At 36.8% G+C, this 19,714-nt stretch overlaps 1 protein-coding gene across 1 annotated transcript in view; it reads right to left on the reverse strand.

The window, feature by feature from the left end:
* The window catches only part of ATRX (ATRX, chromatin remodeler), a 235,207-nt gene that overhangs the window by 76,416 nt on the left and 139,077 nt on the right, over window positions 1-19,714 (reverse strand). Inside the window, exons 15-17 of the mRNA XM_018043618.1 lie at window positions 18,431-18,524; window positions 7,362-7,464; window positions 3,570-3,785 (exon numbers count right to left, since the gene is read on the reverse strand). Of these exons, the coding sequence (XP_017899107.1) occupies window positions 3,570-3,785; window positions 7,362-7,464; window positions 18,431-18,524 (413 nt within the window). The remainder of the gene's footprint in view (window positions 1-3,569; window positions 3,786-7,361; window positions 7,465-18,430; window positions 18,525-19,714) is intronic.

Below are 19,714 nucleotides of genomic sequence, written 5' to 3' on the forward strand. Positions count from 1 at the left end.
AGAAAAAAAGATAAATTATCATTGACAGAAATGAAAGATGAGCTATCATAACAGGGTCTACAAAAAACAAAAACATTAAAAAAGGAATATCATAAACAAATTTATTTGAAACAATACATTTGACTACTTAAATGAAATGGACAAATATCTCAAAGAAAAATTTACCAAAAGAGATCAAAAGAGAACAGATCATCTACTTATTAAAGTAATAGTAATAACTTATTAAATACAATCTGTCTAAAAATTTAAAAAAACTCAGAAAACTCAGGAGAGTACCTTTACTGGAGAATTCTAGCAAACATTTAAGAATAAAATACTACCTATATTATAAAAATACTTATAAGTAGAAGAGACAGGAGCATTTCCCGTTTCATTTTACATGAGAACAGTATTACTGTAATAAAAAACCCAGAAAGATATACAAGTAAAGCAATTTATAACCCAACATGCCTACTTAAAAGTGAGGTAAAACTCCTGGTGAAACAATATAAGAAAAGAAATACAACAATATATAAAAAGAGTAATATAAGATGACCAGTAAGGCTTATCCTAGCAGTTTAAGACATTTTCTAGATCATTCCACAGATACATTAAAATGCATTTGAAAAAATTAACCATCCTTCTGGTGGTGGTGGTAGACAACATGACTGAATATGTAGAAAATCTTTAGGAATCTACTAAAAAGGTTACTAGAACTAGTAGGAGAATATAGTAAGCTCACAGAACACAAGGTCATTAAATCATTTGAAATTTCATTTACCATGACAACAGAAAACATAGATTACTTAAGGATAAATTTAGAAAAATACGTGCTAGTTATGTACAATGAAAACCATAAAATGCTGCTAAGAGATATCAAAGAAGAGATAAATAAATGGGAAATATATGATATTTATATAAGTGTAAACAAAATCTGTTAAGATGTCACTAGAGATCCAACCAAATCCCCATAAAAGTTCCAGGAAGATTCTTATTAAAAATTGACAGGATACTAAAATTAATATGGAAATAAGAATAACAGAGTATACCAAAACAACTCTAAAAGTGTGGAACCAAGTTGTAGAAATTACAGTATCTCATTCCAAGAATTACTATAAGGTTACAGTAATCAAGACACTGTAGGAATAGCTTAATGATAAACCTAAGTATCCAAATGTAACCCAACACACAGTGAGACCTTTTTAGGTTCCTGATTCATAACAAATATTTTTATAAACCACTATTATGCTTATGAGGTAAATGAAAGAATTGTTAATATTAACTAGACATTTGACATTATGAAATTATTGTTAATGTTTAAGTGTAATAATGATACTGTGGTAATGTTTAAAAGTTATCTTTCAACAATATATTCTGAACCATATATAATCAAAATAATATGATATCTGAGACTTCTCAAAAATATTGTGAAGGTAAGAGAATAGATGAAAAAAAAAAAAACTAGCCGTGATGCTGGGAAAGATAGAAGGCACGAGGAGAAGGGGACGACTGAGAACAAGGCAGTTAGATGGCATCATTAACTCAATGGACATGAGTCTGACCAAGCTCCAGGAGATGGTGAAGGACAGGGAAGCCTGGTGGGCTGCAGTCCATGGGATTGCAAAGAGTCGGACATGACTGAGCAATTGAACAAGTTCAGTTCAGTTCAGTTCAGTTCAGAAAACAGATGAAAAAAAAACTAGTCATGTGTTGCTAATTTTTTTTGAAAGTTCAGTAAATTATTTATTTGCAGTCCCTAACCACATAACATCATCATCAACATCTAAAATCTACAATTACTTTTTTATTACCATATGCCTGGTATTGTGCTAAATGTTTAATGTGGATTATTTCACTAAATCTTTTGACCACTCATATAAGGAAGATATAATTTGCCTTATTTCACACATGAGTAAAGAGATTTGAAGGATTAGGTAAACTGCTGCTGCTGCTGCTGCTGCTGCTGCTGCTGCTGCTGCTGCTGCGCCACTTCAGTCATGTCTGACTCTGTGCGACCCCATAGACGGCAGCCCACCAGGCTCCCCCATCCCTGGGATTCTCCAGGCAAGAACACTGGAGTGGGATGCCATTTCCTTCTCCAATGCATGAAAGTGAAAAGTGAAAGTGACGTCGCTCAGTCGTGTCCGACCCTCAGCGGCCCCATGGACTACAGCCTTCCAGGCTCCTCCGTCCATGGGATTTTCCAGGCAAGAGTATTGGAGTGGGGTGCCATTGCCTTCTCCGAGGTAAACTGCTTTGGGTCAAAGAATTAAAACATCTGAATATGAATATGTATCTAGTCTTTTCTTCCTATACCACTTGACAAAATAAAGACCCACAATTACTGACTGATATGTAATAATTCTTGAATAAACAAATTGAGCACAACGAGAAATGAAGATTGGCCCTGGTCATTCAAAAGTCAGAAAAATAGACCATAGTCAGTAACTGAATTGCAACACACTGACTAGTTCAGAGCAAGCTGTTTTACATGTGTGTCAGTCAAAGTTCCAGCTTATTTGTATTTGCCCCTTCCTCTCTCACTCCTACAGTGCCAACAGAATCTCTCTTCTTCCTTTCCTTGCTTTTCCTTCTACAAAATGCTAAATTGCCATTTGCTGTATAGTCACTAAGTTGTGTCTGACTCTTTGAGACGTCATGGACTATAGCCTGCCAGGCTCCTCTGTCCATGGGACTTTCCAGGCAAGAATACTGGAGTGGGTTGCCATTTCCATCTCCAGAATATGTTGGTAATTATTGAAGGTGGGTATTGTACAGATGGAGATTTATAATACTATTTCTTCTGCCTGTTCAGCTCAGTTCAGTCACTCAGTTGTGTCTAACTCTTTGCAACTCTATGGACTGCAGCATGTCAGGCTTCCCTGTCCATCACCAACTCCTGGAGGTTGCTCAAACTCATGTCCATCACGTTGGTGATGCCATCCAACCATCTCATCCTCTATCGTCCCCTTCTCCTGCCTTCAATCTTTCCCAGCATCAGGGTCTTTTCAAATGAGTCAGTTCTTCACATCAGGTGGCCAAAGTACTGGAGTTTCAGCTTTAGCATCAGTCCTTCCATTGAAGATTCAGGACTGATTACCTTTAGGATTGACTGGTTTGATCTCCCGGCAGCCCAACGGACTCTCAAGAGAATTCTCCAACACCACAGTTCAAAAGCATCAATTCTTTGGCGCTCAGCATTCTTTACGGTCCAACTCTCACATCCATACATGACTACTAGAAAAACCATAGCTTTGACTAGATGGACCTTTATTTTACAATGAAAAGTTTATTCAAAACATTGAAATCGTTCATGGATTTAAGCAATAATTTTTTAATGTTTTTCTACCTCAAATAAAAAACAATCACTCTGGTGATCATTCAACAATCTAAATCCTTCCCATGTACCTAATTCTAAATATTACCTAATGACGATTTTTAAGTTGTATAAAATACTGCCAATAGGAAAAAGTAACTTACAAAAAATATCTGGTTGATTACAAGATCCTCTTCTTGGACAACTGAACTATAATCTGTGAATCTATGAAAGTCATACATTAAAAAGAAATTATAAATAAAATGTGGTGTACCTCTCTCAATTTCTCTCGCTCTCGCTCTCTCTCAGCAATACGTTTTCGCCTCTCTTCTTCTTCCTTAAGAGCATTTTGTGTTTCTGTTCTTAGCTTATCATCTTTAAGAATCTTCCGAATTTTCTTTCTGCCTTTTCCAGGAGACTTGGAATCATCATTTTCATCTTCTTCTTCATCTTCTTCTTCATCATCTTCTTTATCTTCTTCAGAATTACTCTACGGAATTTAAATGATCAAAACATTAATACTACAAAGTTTTCTGATTTCTCCATTTCTCACTCCAATTAATATGCCAAGAAAAGGTAGAAGAAGACATACTGAAAAACTTCAGAATTACACTTTACAATATAGAACAGTATTTTACGAAAAGAACTCTAAAAAGGGGGCAAAGGACTGAACAGAAAATTCTCCAAAGGAGACACAGAAATGTCAAATAAGCAAATAAAAGGACACTGAACATCACTTCTTATTAGGGAAATTTAAATCAACACCACAAATGAGATACTATCTCACACCCATTATGATACCTCTGGAAAAAAAACAGAAAATAACAAGTGTTGGTGAGGATGGGGAAAAACTAGAAGGCTGGGGCATTGGGAAAACAGTGTAACTCCCTCAAAAAGTTCAACACAGAATTACCATGTGATCAAGCAATTGCACATCTCAGATTACAACCAAAAGTATTAAAAGTATTGACTCACTTGCATTCCTATATAGTAATAATGAAAAATCAGAAAGAGAAATTAAGGAATCAATCCCATTAAATATCTAGGAATAAACCTATGTAAGGAGACGAAAGAACTGTATATGGGAAATTATAAGACACTAATAAAAGAAATCAAAGATGACATAAACAGATGGAGAGATATTACATGTTCTTGGGTAGAAAGAATCAATATTCTGAAAATGACTATACTATCAAATATAAGGGCTTCCCTCATGGCTCAAACAGTAAAGACTCTGTCTGCAATGTCAGAGACTAGGGTTCAATCCTTGGGTTGGGAAGATTCCCGGAGAAGGGAATGGCAACCCATTCTAGTATTCTTGTCTGAAGAATCCCATGGACTGAGGAGCCTGGCAGGCTACAGTTCATGGAGTCACAAAGAGTCAGATACAACTAATGACTAACACTTTCACTTCTTTCACCAAATGCAATCTACAGATTCAATGCAATAAAAATTACCAATGACATTTTTCACAGAACAAAAAATTTCACAATTCATATGGAAATACAAAAGACCCCGAAAAGCCAAAGCCATCTTGAGAAAGAAGAATGGAGCTGGAGGAATCAACCTTCCCGACTTCAGACTATGCTACAAAGCTACAGTCATCAAGACAGTATGGTACTGGCACAAAAGCAGAAATACAGATCAATGGAAAAAGATAGAAGATAGAAAGCCCAGAGATAGAAGGAGATAAAAACAAGACAGAAAGCCCAGAGACAATCCCTTGCACATATGGGTACCTTATTTTTGACAAAGCAGGCAAGAATATACAATGGGGCAAATATAGCCTCTTCAATAAGTGGTGCTGGTAAAACTTGAGAGCTACATGCAAAAGAATGAAATTAGAACACTTCCTAACACCATACAAAAAGATAAACTCAAAATGGATTAACAATGTAAATGTAAGATCACAAACTATAAAACTCTTAGAGGAAAACATAGGCAGAACACTTGATGACATAAATCAAAGCGAGATCTTCTATGACCCACCTCCTAGAGTAATAGAAATAAAAACAAAAATTAACAAGCAGAACCTAATTAAATTCAAAAGCTTTTGCATAGCAAAGGAAACTACAAACAAGGTGAAAAGACAACTCTAAGAATGAGCCTAAATAATAGCAAAGGAAAGAACTGACAAAGAATTAATTTCCAAAATACAGAAGCAACTCATACAACTCAATACCAGAAAAACAAACAACCCAATCAAAAAGCGGGAAAAAGACCTAAACAGACATTTCTCTAAAGAGATACAGATGGCTAACAAATACATGAAAAAATGCTCAACATCACTTATTATTAGAGAAATGCAAATCAAAACTACAATGAGATATCACCTCACAGTGGTCAGAATAGCATCATCAAAAAGTCTACAAACAATAAATGCTGGAAAGGGTGTATAGAAAAGGGAACCCTCTTGCACTCTTGGTGGGAATGTAAACTGATACAGCCACTATGGAAGACAGTATTGAGATTCCTTAAAAAACCACAAATAAAACCACTATATGACCCAGCAATCCCACCACTAGGCATAGATCATGAGGAAAGCAAAATTAAAAAACACACATGTATTCAAATGTTCACTGCAGTGCTGTTTACAATAGCTAGAATATGGAAGCAACCTAGATGTCCATCAACAGATGAATGGATAAAGAAGCTGTGGTTCATATATACAACAGAATACTACTCAGCCATAAAAAGGAATGCATTTGAGTCAGTTCTAATGAGGTGGATGAACGCAGAGCCTATTATATGGAGTGAAGTAAGTCAGAAAGAGAAATAAATATCATACACTGATGCACAGATATGGAATCTGGAACAACGGTACTGATGAATTCATTTTCAGGGCAGCAATGGAGAAACAGACAAAAAGAAAAAAATCTATGGACACGGGGGTAGGGGAGGAGGAAGAGGGTGAGATGTATGGAAAGAGTAACACAGAAATTTACAATACCATATGTAAAATAGATAGCCAACAGGAATTTGCTGTATGGAAACTCAAATAGGGGCTCTGTGACAAATCTAGAAGGAAGGGAAGGGGAGGGTGATGGGAGGGAGGGTTGGGAGGGAGGGGACATGGGTGTACCTATGGTTGATTCTTGATGTATGATTGAAAAGAACAAAATTCTAAAGCAATTATCCTTCAATTAAAAAAATTAAACTGGCAAAAAATAAAGATTATGCACATAAAAGAAAAGCAGGGACTCAAAAAGACATTTGTATACCGATGTACACAACAACATTATTCTAAATAGCCAAAAGTAGAAAGAATTCAAATATCCATCAAAAGATGAATGGATAAACACAACATGTTATCATACATACACTGGAACATTATCTAACCTTAAAAATAAAAGAAATTCTGATATATGCTAAAAGGTGGATGAACCTTGAAAACATTATATCAATGAAATAAGCCAGAAAGAAAGGACAAATATTGTGTGACTTCATTCATATGAGATACCTAATATTGGCAAATTTATAGGCACAGAAATTAGAATTAGACGTCACCAAGGAGCTGCAGATAGGCGGGAATGGGGAGTTACTGCTTAATGGGCACAGAATTCCTAATTAAGAATGCAATTAAGGCCATTGCATTGTACATGAGAAATGGTGAAAAGGGTCATTACAAAACAGAACTCTTCTAAAAGAGAATAGAATGGAGAATTTGTACTCTGAATAATTCTGCTTATATACAAGAAACTGAAATTGACTACTTTCACTGCTAGAAGAAATTTATTCATTTAATGAGTTATTATGTTTTATGTAATTAAACAGAACACTTCATATCAGTTGTATAGCACTAAGAATATAAATAATGATTAGAAAGCTTAAACTTTCCATCAAATTCAGTGAAGGAAAAGAAAAAATATTGATAATATATTAAACTTAACACTTCTGCATACTTATATATTCAATAATTAGTCAATTCTTCCACAAAGCTTAAAATGTAAATCAACTAGTAGAATTCAACTTATGAACAGAGTGCAAATGAGGTAATAACATATTTACTATGGTCTACTATACCAGTGATAAATCCAAGTACATAGTAATTCTCATTATTTATTACCTTGTTTTCACTGGATGAGTCTTCTTGAACCTTAATGCGTCGCCTTTTCTTCTTCTGTTTGTAACTTCTCTGATTTTCTTCCAACTCTGCTTTCTTCGCAGACCTAAAGAATATTTAAAATGCAAAATAAAATACTTTATGATAAACTTCCTTACATGAATTATGTACTATTTTAGAACTGCTTCACTTTTACATACATTCTTTAATAAAATGATAAAGGAAAAAACAGAAAGCAAAAAATCTTCACTGGGTTCAAAAAGGAGAACCCTTAATTTGAAATCCAGTGAATAAAAAAAATAAAAAATAAACTCAGTGATCAACATTTTAAGTTATTCAAGAGGGAGGTTTAGCATATGAGTAATAAGATGGATGGAGCACCTTCAGAAATATAACTGGCCAATATACACATGAAAATTATTCACTATCTCTTTAAAAAATAGATTATAAAAGTTAGATACAATTTTCATCATATCAGTACACACAAAGTAAAAAGAAAAATAGTAACAATTTGTAGTGAGAATACTTATGTGGCTAGAAATTGGTATATAAGCTTACATTAAATAAGACAATATGTTCCTACATAAAGGACAAACATGAAAATCAACAGCAGAGAAATTAAAACCCAGAAATAAAACTTTACATTTATAGTCAATTGATTTTCCACATGGTCAAGACATTCAATAGGGACAACAGTCTTCACAAATAATACTTAGACTACTGGATATCTACATGCAAAAGGATGAATCTGAACCCCTATCTTAAAACATATAAAAAAAATTAACTCAAATGGATTGCAGTTCCCCCAACATGTGTTCTAATTAACAGATTGCTCATTGCTTTATTGCTGAACCAGTGAGACAATGGCTATTTACATATTCAGCAGGGGGAAGAAAATATTGACTTCTGCAAGTGTGAAAATATATATGAAAGGTCCTAAAACTGTGTTAACTTTAACCCAATAATGTAATTTTTAGAAATTTACTCTAGGATTTAGGTATGAGGGAGGAGACAAGATGGCAAAGTAGGACTTGAGCTCACCTCCTCTCAAGAAAACATCAAAATCACAACGAACTGCTGAACAACCATCAACAAAAAACACTAGAAACTACAAGAAATATTCTGTATTCAAAGACAAAGAAGCCACAACTGAGACAGCAGAAGGGGTGCTTTCACCATATAATCAAATTCCATAATGAAAGGGAAGGTGACCCACATACTAGAAAATGATTACATTACAAAAGTTTTCCCACAGGAGTGAGACTTCTGAGACCCTCATCAAGCTCATCAGCCTGGGGATAACATTTGGCTTTGAAGGCCAATGGAAATTGGGTTTAAGAGCTCCACAGGACTGGGCGGAAACAGATTTCCACTCTTGGAGGGCACACATATGGTTTCACATGCACTGGGCTGCAAGGCAAAGCAGTGACTCCATAGGAGCCTGGGCCAGATAAACCTGTGAGTATTGCAGGGTCAACTGGGGAGGTAGGAGTCAGCTGTGGCTCACTGTAGGGGCAAGGACACTGGTGGCAGAGGCCTCAGGGAATGTTCATCAGCAAGAGCTCTGGAGAGGTTGCTGTTTGGGCAAACAACACCTGGTCCCACCCAACAGTCTGCAGGCTTCAATGTTCAGATGCCTCAGGCCAAACAAACAAGATGGGAATACAGCCCCAGTCATCAGCAGACAGGCTGCTTAAAGTCCTCCTTTGCCCACAACCACTCTAAAACACACCCCTTGACTTGGTCCTCCCCACCAGAGACAAGGTTACGCTCTAACCACCAGTGGGCAGGCACCAGTCTTGTCCAACAGCAAAGCTGCACAAGTCCCTGGACCAACCTCAACCACCAAGAAGCAGACACCAGAGCAAAAGGAACTATAGTTCTGCAGCCTGTGAAATGGAGAACACAAACACAGAAAGTTAGACAATATGAGCTGGCAGAGAAGTATGTTCCAAATTAAGGAACAAGATAAAACCTCAAAAGAACAAGTGAATTGGAGTTAGGCAATGTACCTGAAAAAAATTAGACTAAAGATAGCAAAGATGATCTAAGAATGAAGACAAGAATGAAGAATGAAAACATAAGAATGAAGACACAGATCAAGAAGATACAAGAGAAGTTTAACAAAGAGCCACAAGATTTAAATAAACAAATGAACAACACAATAACAAAAATAATAAATATCTTCAAAAGAATCAGTAGCAGAATAAATGAGGCAGAAGAACGAATAAGCGAGCTAAAACACAAATTGGTGTAAATCACTGACACAGAACTAAATAAAGGAAAAAGAATGAAAAGAAAGGAGGACAGTCTCAGAGACTTTAGGGACAATATTAAATGTACCAACGTGCACATTATATGAATCTCAGAAGGAGAAAGGAGAGAGAAAGGGCATGAGAAAAGATCAGAAGAGGTAAGAGCTGAAAATTCCCCTAACATAGGAAAGGGAACACTCACTCAAGTCCAGGAAGTACAGAGAGTCCCATGCAGTATGAAACCAAGGAGGAACACAATGAGACACATACAATTCAAACTGACAAAAATTAAAGACAAAGAGAAAATTTTAAAACCAACAACAGAAAAGCAACAAATAACATACAGTGGAATCCCAATAAGGCATCAGCTGATTTATCATCAGATACCTATCTGGCCTGAAGGGAGTGGCATGATATATTTAAAGTGATGAAAGGGAAACACACATAACCAAGAATATTTTACCCAGTAAGACTCTCATTCAGATTCAACACAGCTATCAACAGCTTTACAGACAAGCAAAAGGTAACGGAATTCAACACAGTGAAACCAGCTTTATAACAAATAATGAAGGAGCTTTTCTAGGCAGAAAAGGAAACAACCAGAAACAAGAAAATTATAAATGGAAAGCCCCACTGGTAAAGGCAAATATAAAGTAAAAGTAGGAAATCATCCACACCCAAATATGGTATCAAATCAGCAATTATGAGAAGAGTACAAATGCAGGTTATTGGAAATGCTTCGAAATTAAGAGGCCAGCAATTTAAAACAATTCTGTTAATACACAGACTGGTGTACCAAAACCTCATGGAAACCACAAACTAAAAATCAACGATACAGACACAAAAAAGAAAAAGCAATCCAAACACAACACTAAAGGTAACTGGCAAACGACGAGAGATGTTGATGAAAGAAATCAAAAATGACAGAAACAGATGGAAAGATATACTGTGTTCTTGGATTGGAAGAATCAATATTTTCAAAGTGACTGTACTACTCAAGTCAATCTACAGATTCAATGCAATCCCTAACAAATCACCAATGGTATTTTTAATAGAAGTATAACAAGAAAATTTACAATTTGTATAGAAAAACAAAAGACCCTGAATAACCAAACCAATACTGAGAAAGAAAAACAAAGCTAGAGGAATCAGGTGTCCTGGCTTCAGACTATACTACAAAGCTACAGTAATCAAAAAAGTATGGTACTGACACAAAAAAAGAAATATAGATCAATGGAACAGAATAAAAAGCCCAGAAACAAACTCAAGCACTTGTGATCAGTCAGCCCATGACAAAGGAGGCAAAAACATACAATGGAGAAAAGACAATATCTTCATTGAATGGTGCTGGTAAAACTAGACAGCTACTTGTAAAAATGAAATTAGAACATTCAATAACACCACGCGTGCTTAGTGACTTCAATCGTGTCCGACTCTCTGAGACACCAAGGACCATGGACAGCCAAGCTCCTCTGTCCATGGGGTTCTCCAGGCAAGAATACTAGAGTGGGTTGCCATTTCCTTCACCAGTGATAAAGTATGAAGTGAGTGAAGTGAAGTCGCTCAGTCGTATCCGACTCTTTGAGAATCCATGGACTATAGCCCATCAGGTTCCTCCGTCCATGGGATTCTCCAGGCAAGAGTACTGGAGTGGGTTGCCATTTCCTTCTCCATGATAACACCATACAAAAAATAAACTCAAAATGGATTAAATACCTAAATGTAACACCAGACACTATGAAACTGTTAAAGGAAAACATAGGCAGAACACTCTTGGACATAAATCACAGAAATATTTTTTGTATCTACCTCATAGAGTAATGAAAATAAAAACAGAAATAAACAAATGGGACCTAATTAAACCAAAAAGCTTTTCAACAGCAAAGGAAACAACAAACAAAATAAAAAGACAACCCACAGAATGAGAGAAAATATTTACAAACAGTGCAACTGACATGGGATTAAATTCTAAAATACACAAAGAGCTCACTGCAGCTCGGTAACAACAAGAACAAAATCAAGAAAATGGACAGGAGATCTAAACAGACATTAATTCAAAGACATACAGAAAGCTAAAAGCACATGAAAAGATAATCATATTCATTAATAATTAGCGAAACACAAATCAAAACAATAAGGTACCACCTCAAAATCATCAGAATGGTCAGCATCAAAAATTCTATGAACAATTAATGCTGGAGGTGGGGTACAGAAAAGAGAACCCTCATACACTGCTGGTAAAAATATAAATTGAAACAATGGAAAACAGTATGGCATGTGCTCAAAAAACTAAAAGTAGAGTTACTAAATGATACAAATTCCATTCCTGTGCATATACTCAAACAAAACTAAAATTCAAAAAGATACATGCATCCCTATATTCACAACAGCACTATTTACAACAGACAAGACATGGAAACAATCTAAATGTCCACTAAGAGATGAATGGATAAAAATGTTCTACACGTGTACACAATGGAATATTCGTCATAAAAAGAATGAAATAATTCCATTTGCAGCAACTTGAATGGACACAGAGATTATACTAATGATGTAAGTCAGAAAGAGAAAGACAAATATCATATATCACTTACATGTGGAATATAGAATACAACACAAATGAACATATCTATGAAACAGAAACAGACTCACAGAGAGAAGAAATTTCTAGTCGTCAAGGGGGAAGGAGCAGTAAAGGAAAAAAGGATTGCGAGTTTGAGATTAGCAGACTCAAAGGATCTTTTATATATATATATATATATATATAATATATATATTTTATATATATATATATATATATATCAGATGGGTAAAAAACAAGGCCCTATTGTATAGCACAGGGAACCATATTCAATGCCGTTATAAACCATAATGAAAGAATATAAAGAACAACATAAATATGTATAACTGAATCACTTTGCTATATATCACAAATTAACACAATTTCTATAAATATACTAAATTTATTCTGTACGTATTCTGTAAATATACTAAATTTCAATGAAGTTTTTTAAAAATGATTTAAGTACAGAAACAAGCTACAACATGGATCAAAATTGAAAACACGCTAACTGAAAGATTCCATTCATAATAAGACACATATTTACAAATCTTTTCATATGAAATGTTCAGAATAGGCAAATCCATACACAAGGCAGATGAGTTTTTGCCAGGGAACGAGACACAGGAAAAACGGGAAATGACCAAGGGCCATAGGGTTCCTTTCTGAAATAATGGAAATGTTCTGATATTAGATAGTGGTAGTAAATGCACAACTTTGTGAATATTCTAAAAATCCCCTATATTTTACACTTTTATATGGTGAATTTTGTGTTACCTGAATTCTATCTCAGTTCTTTAAAATTCTCATTATATCCTATTGTTATTTTATATTTCCCTAAAGTGTGGCTTAAAGCTCAACATTCAGAAAATGAAGATCATGGCATCTGGTCCCATCTCTTTATGGCAAATAGATGGGGAAACAGTGGAAACAGTGTCAGACTTTATTTTTGGGGGGCTCCAAAATCACTGCAGATGGTGATTGCAGCCATGAAATTAAATGACGATTACTCCTTGGAAGGAAAATTATGACCAACCTAGATAGCATATTAAAAAGCAGAGACATGACTTTGCCAACACAGGTCCGTCTGGTCAAGCCTATGGTTTTTCCAGTGGTCATGTACGGATGTGAGAGTCGGACTGTGAAGAAAGCTGAGCACCAAAGAATTGATGCTTTTAAACTGTGGTGTTGGAGAAGATTCTTGAGAGTCCCTTGGAATGCAAGGAGATCCAACCAGTCCATTCTAAAGGAGATCACTCTGGGGTGTTCATTGGAAGCACTGATGCTAAAGCTGAAACTTCAACACTTTGGCCACCTCATGCGAAGAGTTGACTCATTGGAAAAGACCCTGATGCTGGGAGGGATTGAGGGCAGGAGGAGAAGGGGACGACAGAGGATGAGATGGCTGGATGACATCACCGACTCGATGGACATGACTTTGAATAAACTCTGGGAGTTGGTGATGGACAGGGAGGCCTTGCATGCTGCAATTCATGGCGTCAAAACGAGCCGGACACGACTGAGCGACTAAACTAAACTGAACTGAAAGCTTGTCAGCAGCAATGATGCACAGGCGACGCAGAGAGGAACTACCCCAGGTCCGAGGCCGGGGGCAGTGGATGAGAGAAGCTAACCCATTTCCAAGATACGGAGCAGGGCTGCACTTTGGTGGAGCAGCTGTGAAGAGATACCCCACATCCAAGGTATGAGAAACCCCAGTAAGATGGTAGGCACTGGGAGAGGGCATCAGAGGCCAGACAGACTGAAACCACAATCACAGACAACAGGCCAATCTGATCACACAGACCACAGCCTTGTCTAACTCAATGAAACTAACCCACACCATGTGGGGCCACCCGAAGTGGGCAGGTCATGCTGGAGAGATCTGACAGAATGTGGTCCACTGGAGAAGGGAATGGCAAACCACTTCAGTATTCTTGCCTTGAGAACCCCATGAAAAGTATGAAAAGGCAAAAAGCTAGGACACTGAAAGACGAACTCCCCAGGTCAGTAGGTGCCCAATATGCTGCTGGAGATCAGTGGAGAAATAACTCCACAAAGAATGAAGGGATGGAGCCAAAGCAAAAACAGCACCCAGCTGTAGATGGGACTGGTGATAGAAGCAAGCTTCGATGCTGTGAAGAGCAATATTGCATAGCTACCTGAAATTTTAGGTCCATAAATCAAGGCAAATTGGAATTGGTCAAACAGGAGATAAAAAGAGTGAACATCGACATTCTAGGCATCCACGAACTAAGATAAGATCGAATGAAATGGGTGAATTTAACTCAGATGACCATTAAATCAACTACTGTGGGCAGGAATCCCATAGAAAAAATGGAGTGGCCATCATAGGCAACAAATGAGTCCAAAATGCAGTATTTGGATGCAATTTCAAAAATGACAGAATGATCTCTATTTGTTTCCATGGCAAACCACTCAATATCACAGTAATCCCAGTCTATGCACCGACCAGTAACACTGTAGAAGCTGAAGGTGAATGGTTCTATGAAGACCTACAAGACTTTCTAGAACTAACATCCAAAAAAGTTGTCCTTTTCTTTATAGGGGACTGGAATGCAAACATAGGAAGTCAAGAATCACCGGGAGCAACAGGAAAATTTGGCCTTCGAGTACAGAATGAAGCAGGTCAAAGGCTAATACAGTTCTGCCAAGAGAACACACTGGTCATAGCAAACACCCGCTTCCAACAACACAAGAGAAGACTCTACACATGGACATCACCAGATGGTCAACATCGAAATCAGATTGATTATATTCTTTGCAGCCAAAGATAGAGAAGTTCTATACATTCAGAAAAAACAAGACAGGGAGCTGATGTTTATCAGATCATGAACTCCTTATTGCCGAATTTAGACTTAAACTGAAGAAAGTGGGGAAAACCATTAGACCATTCAGGTATGACCTACATCAAATCCCTTATGACTATACAGTGGAAGTGAGAAATAGATTTAAGGGACTAGATAGATCTCAGAGACAGAGTGCCTGATGAAGTATGGACAGAGGTTCATGACCTTGTACAGCAGACAGGGATCAAGACCATCCCCATGGAAAAGAAATGCAAAACAGAAAACTGGCTGTCTGAAGAGGCCTTACAGATAGCTGTAAAAGAAGGGAAGTGAAAAACAAAGCAGAAAAGGAAAGATATACTCATTTGAATGCAGAATTCCAAAGAATAGCAAAGAGATTTAAAAAAAGCCTTCCTCAGCGATCAATGCAAAGAAATAGAGGGAAAGAACAGAATGGGAAAGACTAGAGATCTCTTCAAGAAAATTAGAGATACCACATGAACATTTCATGCAAAGATGGGCTCAATAAAGGACAGAAACTATTTAACAGAAGCAGAAGATGTTAAGAAGAGGTAGCAAGAATCCACAAAAGAACTGTACAAAAAAGATCTTCATGACCCAGATAATCATGATAGTGTGATCACTCACCTAGAGCCAGACATCCTGGAAGGGGAAGTCAAGTGGGCCTTAGGAAGCATCACTACAAACAAAGCTAGTGGAGGTGATGGAATTCCAGCTAAACTTTTTCAAATCCTGAAAGATGATGCTGTGAAAGTGGTGCACTCAATATGCCAGCAAATCTGGAAAACTCAGCAGTGGCCACAAGACAGGAAAAGGTCAGTTTTCATTCCAATCCCAAAGAAAGGCAATGTCAAAGAATGCTCAAACTACCGCACAATTGCACTCATCTCACACGCTAGTAAAGCGATGCTTAAAATTCTCCAAGCCAGGCTTCAACAATATGTGAACCATGAACTTCCAGATGTTCAAGCTGGTTTTAGAAAAGGTAGAGGAACCAGAGATCAAATTGCCAACATCCGCTGGTTCATGGAAAAAGCAAGAGAGTTCCAGAAAAATATCTATTTCTGCTTTGACTATGCCAAAGCCTTTGACTGTGTGGATCACAATAAACTGTGGAAAATTCTGAAAGAGATGGGCATACCACCTGCCTCTTGAGAAACCTATATGCAGGTCAGGAAGCAACAGTTAGAACTGGACACGGAACAACAGACTGGTTCCAAATAGGAAAAGGAGTATGTCAAGGCTTTATATTGTCACCCTGCTTATTTAACTTATATACAGAGTACATCATGAGAAACACTTGGGCTGGAGGAAGTACAAGCTGGAATCAAGATTTCCGGCTGAAATATCAAGAATCTCAGATATGCAGATGACACCACCCTTATGGCAGAAAGTGAAGAACTAAAGAACGTCTTGATGAAAGTGAAAGAGGAGAATGAAAAAGTTGGCTGAAAGCTCAACATTCAGAAAACGAAGATCATGGCATCTGGTCCCATTACTTCATGGAAAATAGATGGGGAAACAGTAGAAACAGTGGCTGAATTTTTCTTCTGGGCTCCAAAATCACTGCAGTTGGTGACTGCAGCCATGAAATTAAAAGACACTTACTCCTTGAAAGGAAAGCTATGACCAAACTAGATAGCATATTCAATAGCAGAGACATTATTTTGCCAACAAAGGTCCGTCTACTCAAGGCTATGGTTTTTCCATTAGTGGTGTATGGATGTGAGAGTTGGACTGTGAAGAAAGCTGAGTGCCAAAGAATTGATGCTTCTGAACTGTGGTATTGGAGAAGACTCTTTCGAGTCCCCTGGACTGCAAGGAGATCCAACCAGTCCATTGTAATGGAGATCATTCCTGGGTATTCATTAGAAGGACTGATGCTGAAGCTGAAACTCCAATATTTTGGCCACCAGATGCAAAGATCTGATTCATTTGAAAAGACCCTGATGCTAGGAAAGATTGAGGGCAGGAAGAGAAGGGGACGACAGAGGATGAGATGGTTGGATGGCATCACTGACTCAACGGACATGGGTTTGGGTGGACTCCGGAAGCTGGTGATGGACAGTGAGGCCTGGCGTGCTGCGGTGCATGAAGTCGCAAAGATTCGGACACGATTAAGCGACTGACTGAACTCAAAGTACAATATGCTGCTATACGCCAGGTACAACCTGGTAATTATTAAGCTAAAACAATCTCAAATGTTTTAAAATTTACACATGCAAACACCCATATAGATATACATATACACACTCACACAAACACAAATTGATGGACATATCATATTATTCCAGAGGAAATAAAAATCTTCTTAGAATGGTCAGTATTATTAAATACTATGCTAAGAAGGAAGCAAAATTTTAATCAGCTGGTAATCTAGATTAGTTATCTATGCATACTGAAAGAACAAACACATCTTAATTAATAGAATACTAGTAGTGTTGTTTTTGTTCCATGGCTAAGTCCTATTTAGTAGTGTTATGAAAGAATAATAGTTAGCGTTCACAGAGCACTTACTATCTCCAAAATAGGCATTATTTTATAAGCCCTTTAATCTCATTTAATGCCCACAATAATCAATAAGGGAAATAATAATGTTAATTTCCTCTTTTACAGTTGATGAAACTGAGCCACAGAGTATTCATACAAATAGGAAGTATAGTAAAGCTAGGAGTTAGATTGAGGCAGTTGGTCTACAGAGCCTCATAACTACTACACTACAATTTTCCACCACAGCAATGAAAAATTACAGTTCCCTGGTGGTCCAGTGATTAACAATCTGCCTTTCAATGGCAGGCAGTGGAGGAAACATGGGTTCAATCCTTGATCAGGAAACTAAGATCCCACATGCCACAGGGCAACTATTGAGGCCGTGCATATTACAGCCCATGTGTTATAACTAGAGAGACGCCTGTGCACACTGCAAGGAAAGATCTCGCATGCTGCAATGAAGATCCCACATGCGGCAACTAAGACCTGATACGGTCAAATATATAATTTTTTTTAAAAGGTGTTTTTGCACACTGAAAGTCCACCTACTTCAGAACATACAATTCAACTATATATAATATTTATTACTATTTTTAAATAAATAATTTTAACAGTTTCACATCAAAATGTTAAATATTTTACTTAACTACTATGCCCTGGTGGTTCAGAAGGTAAAGGATATGCCTGCAATGCAGGAGACCTGGGCTCGGTCCCTGGGTGAGGAAGATCCCCTGGAGAACAGAATGGCAACCCACTCCCAGTATTCTTGCCTGGAGAATCTGATGGACAGAGAAGCATGGTGGGCTACAGTTCATGGGGTCGCAAAGAGTCTAACACGACGGAGTGATTTTCACTATTAATAACAGCAAACTTTCTACAAATAATTTGAAGCATGGTTATTAATTCCTAAAATTTTTGAAAAAATAATCTATTTACCTTGTTCTGGGCCGTTGTTCATCTTCAGATTCACTAACTTCTTCACTAACTCCAGATTCCTGAAAATCAGAATCTTCAGAATCTTCACTACTCACTTGAATAAAAAATATTAAAGGTTATTAAGTGCTTTCTAATACAAATTCAATTTGCTTAGTTTGTCAATAATATCACATTAACACTTATAAGTATTATGAGAATAATATCTCTAGTACATATGACATCATATACATTAGACCAGTTAATGACTCAATTGCTGTTTATGAAAATCCAAGTGAAAACCAAGTATGGTTATAAAACTATGATTCTACATTAAAATATAAGTATATTAACTGTATGTAAACTGACAAAATGAAAAATTACCAGTCAATACAAGGATTCTGGTTATTTTTTAAGGGTGATTACAGATTCTTTGCCACTTATAACAACTGAAAACTATGGACAGAATATATAAATAAACAACCTAAGGACTCTGCAAAGGGAATAAGAGTATGCAGATTGGGGAATGAAATCAAAACTTAAATAATAAACCTCATTAAATTGTGTGGGAGGATCAAAATCATGGGGTTTTTTTTCCCCACTCCTTTCCTGGTTTTGACAGGAAAGCGGGCTGAATTGCAAATTATGCAAAGGGTGCTGACTGCAAAACTCTGGGAGAACCTCATTTCTAGCCATAGAACTGGGAAAAAGGAGCTGAGTCATGCCTACCCCAAGAAAATAAGATGAATAGCTAATTTTATTTTTTCTCTCCAAAATTTTATTTTTCTGTACCAAAATTGCCAGTAAAACACAGGCATCTAAAACCCCAAGAGAATACCTGTATTTTTCTGGTCAGAGGAAGGCAAGCAGGGGAAATACAAGATAACCCTGGACTATCTTGTGGTACCAGAAAGTAAAGCATTTCTCAAAAACTGATGGGGATATATTAGAAGGATAGATGATGCAACTTGAAGAAGCTCCCAGCAACCAAAGGTGGAACAATCTGAGCAATAAAATGAAAACCTGGATTGTAACTCATAAAATAAAATAAAACACCTATATGTCCATATCAATATAAGTAATGTGATAAAAATAGAGGGGAACAACTCTTCCTAGAAGTAATGAAACAAATTGTAAATCACTATTTAAACATACAACACAATAAAAACTGCTTAGGCAGTTGGATGCTAAAATTAGTGGGTAGAAGTATGATGAGAAATGGAATATCTGCATTGTCTCAAATTATCTCTCTATAAGATATTCATTAAATATGAACAAAAAATAGGGGTTAACAGTAGAAAAAGTCAG

The sequence above is a fragment of the Capra hircus genome (genome assembly GCF_001704415.2).
Source record: "Capra hircus breed San Clemente chromosome X unlocalized genomic scaffold, ASM170441v1, whole genome shotgun sequence".
NCBI classification, from domain to species: Eukaryota; Metazoa; Chordata; class Mammalia; order Artiodactyla; family Bovidae; genus Capra; species Capra hircus.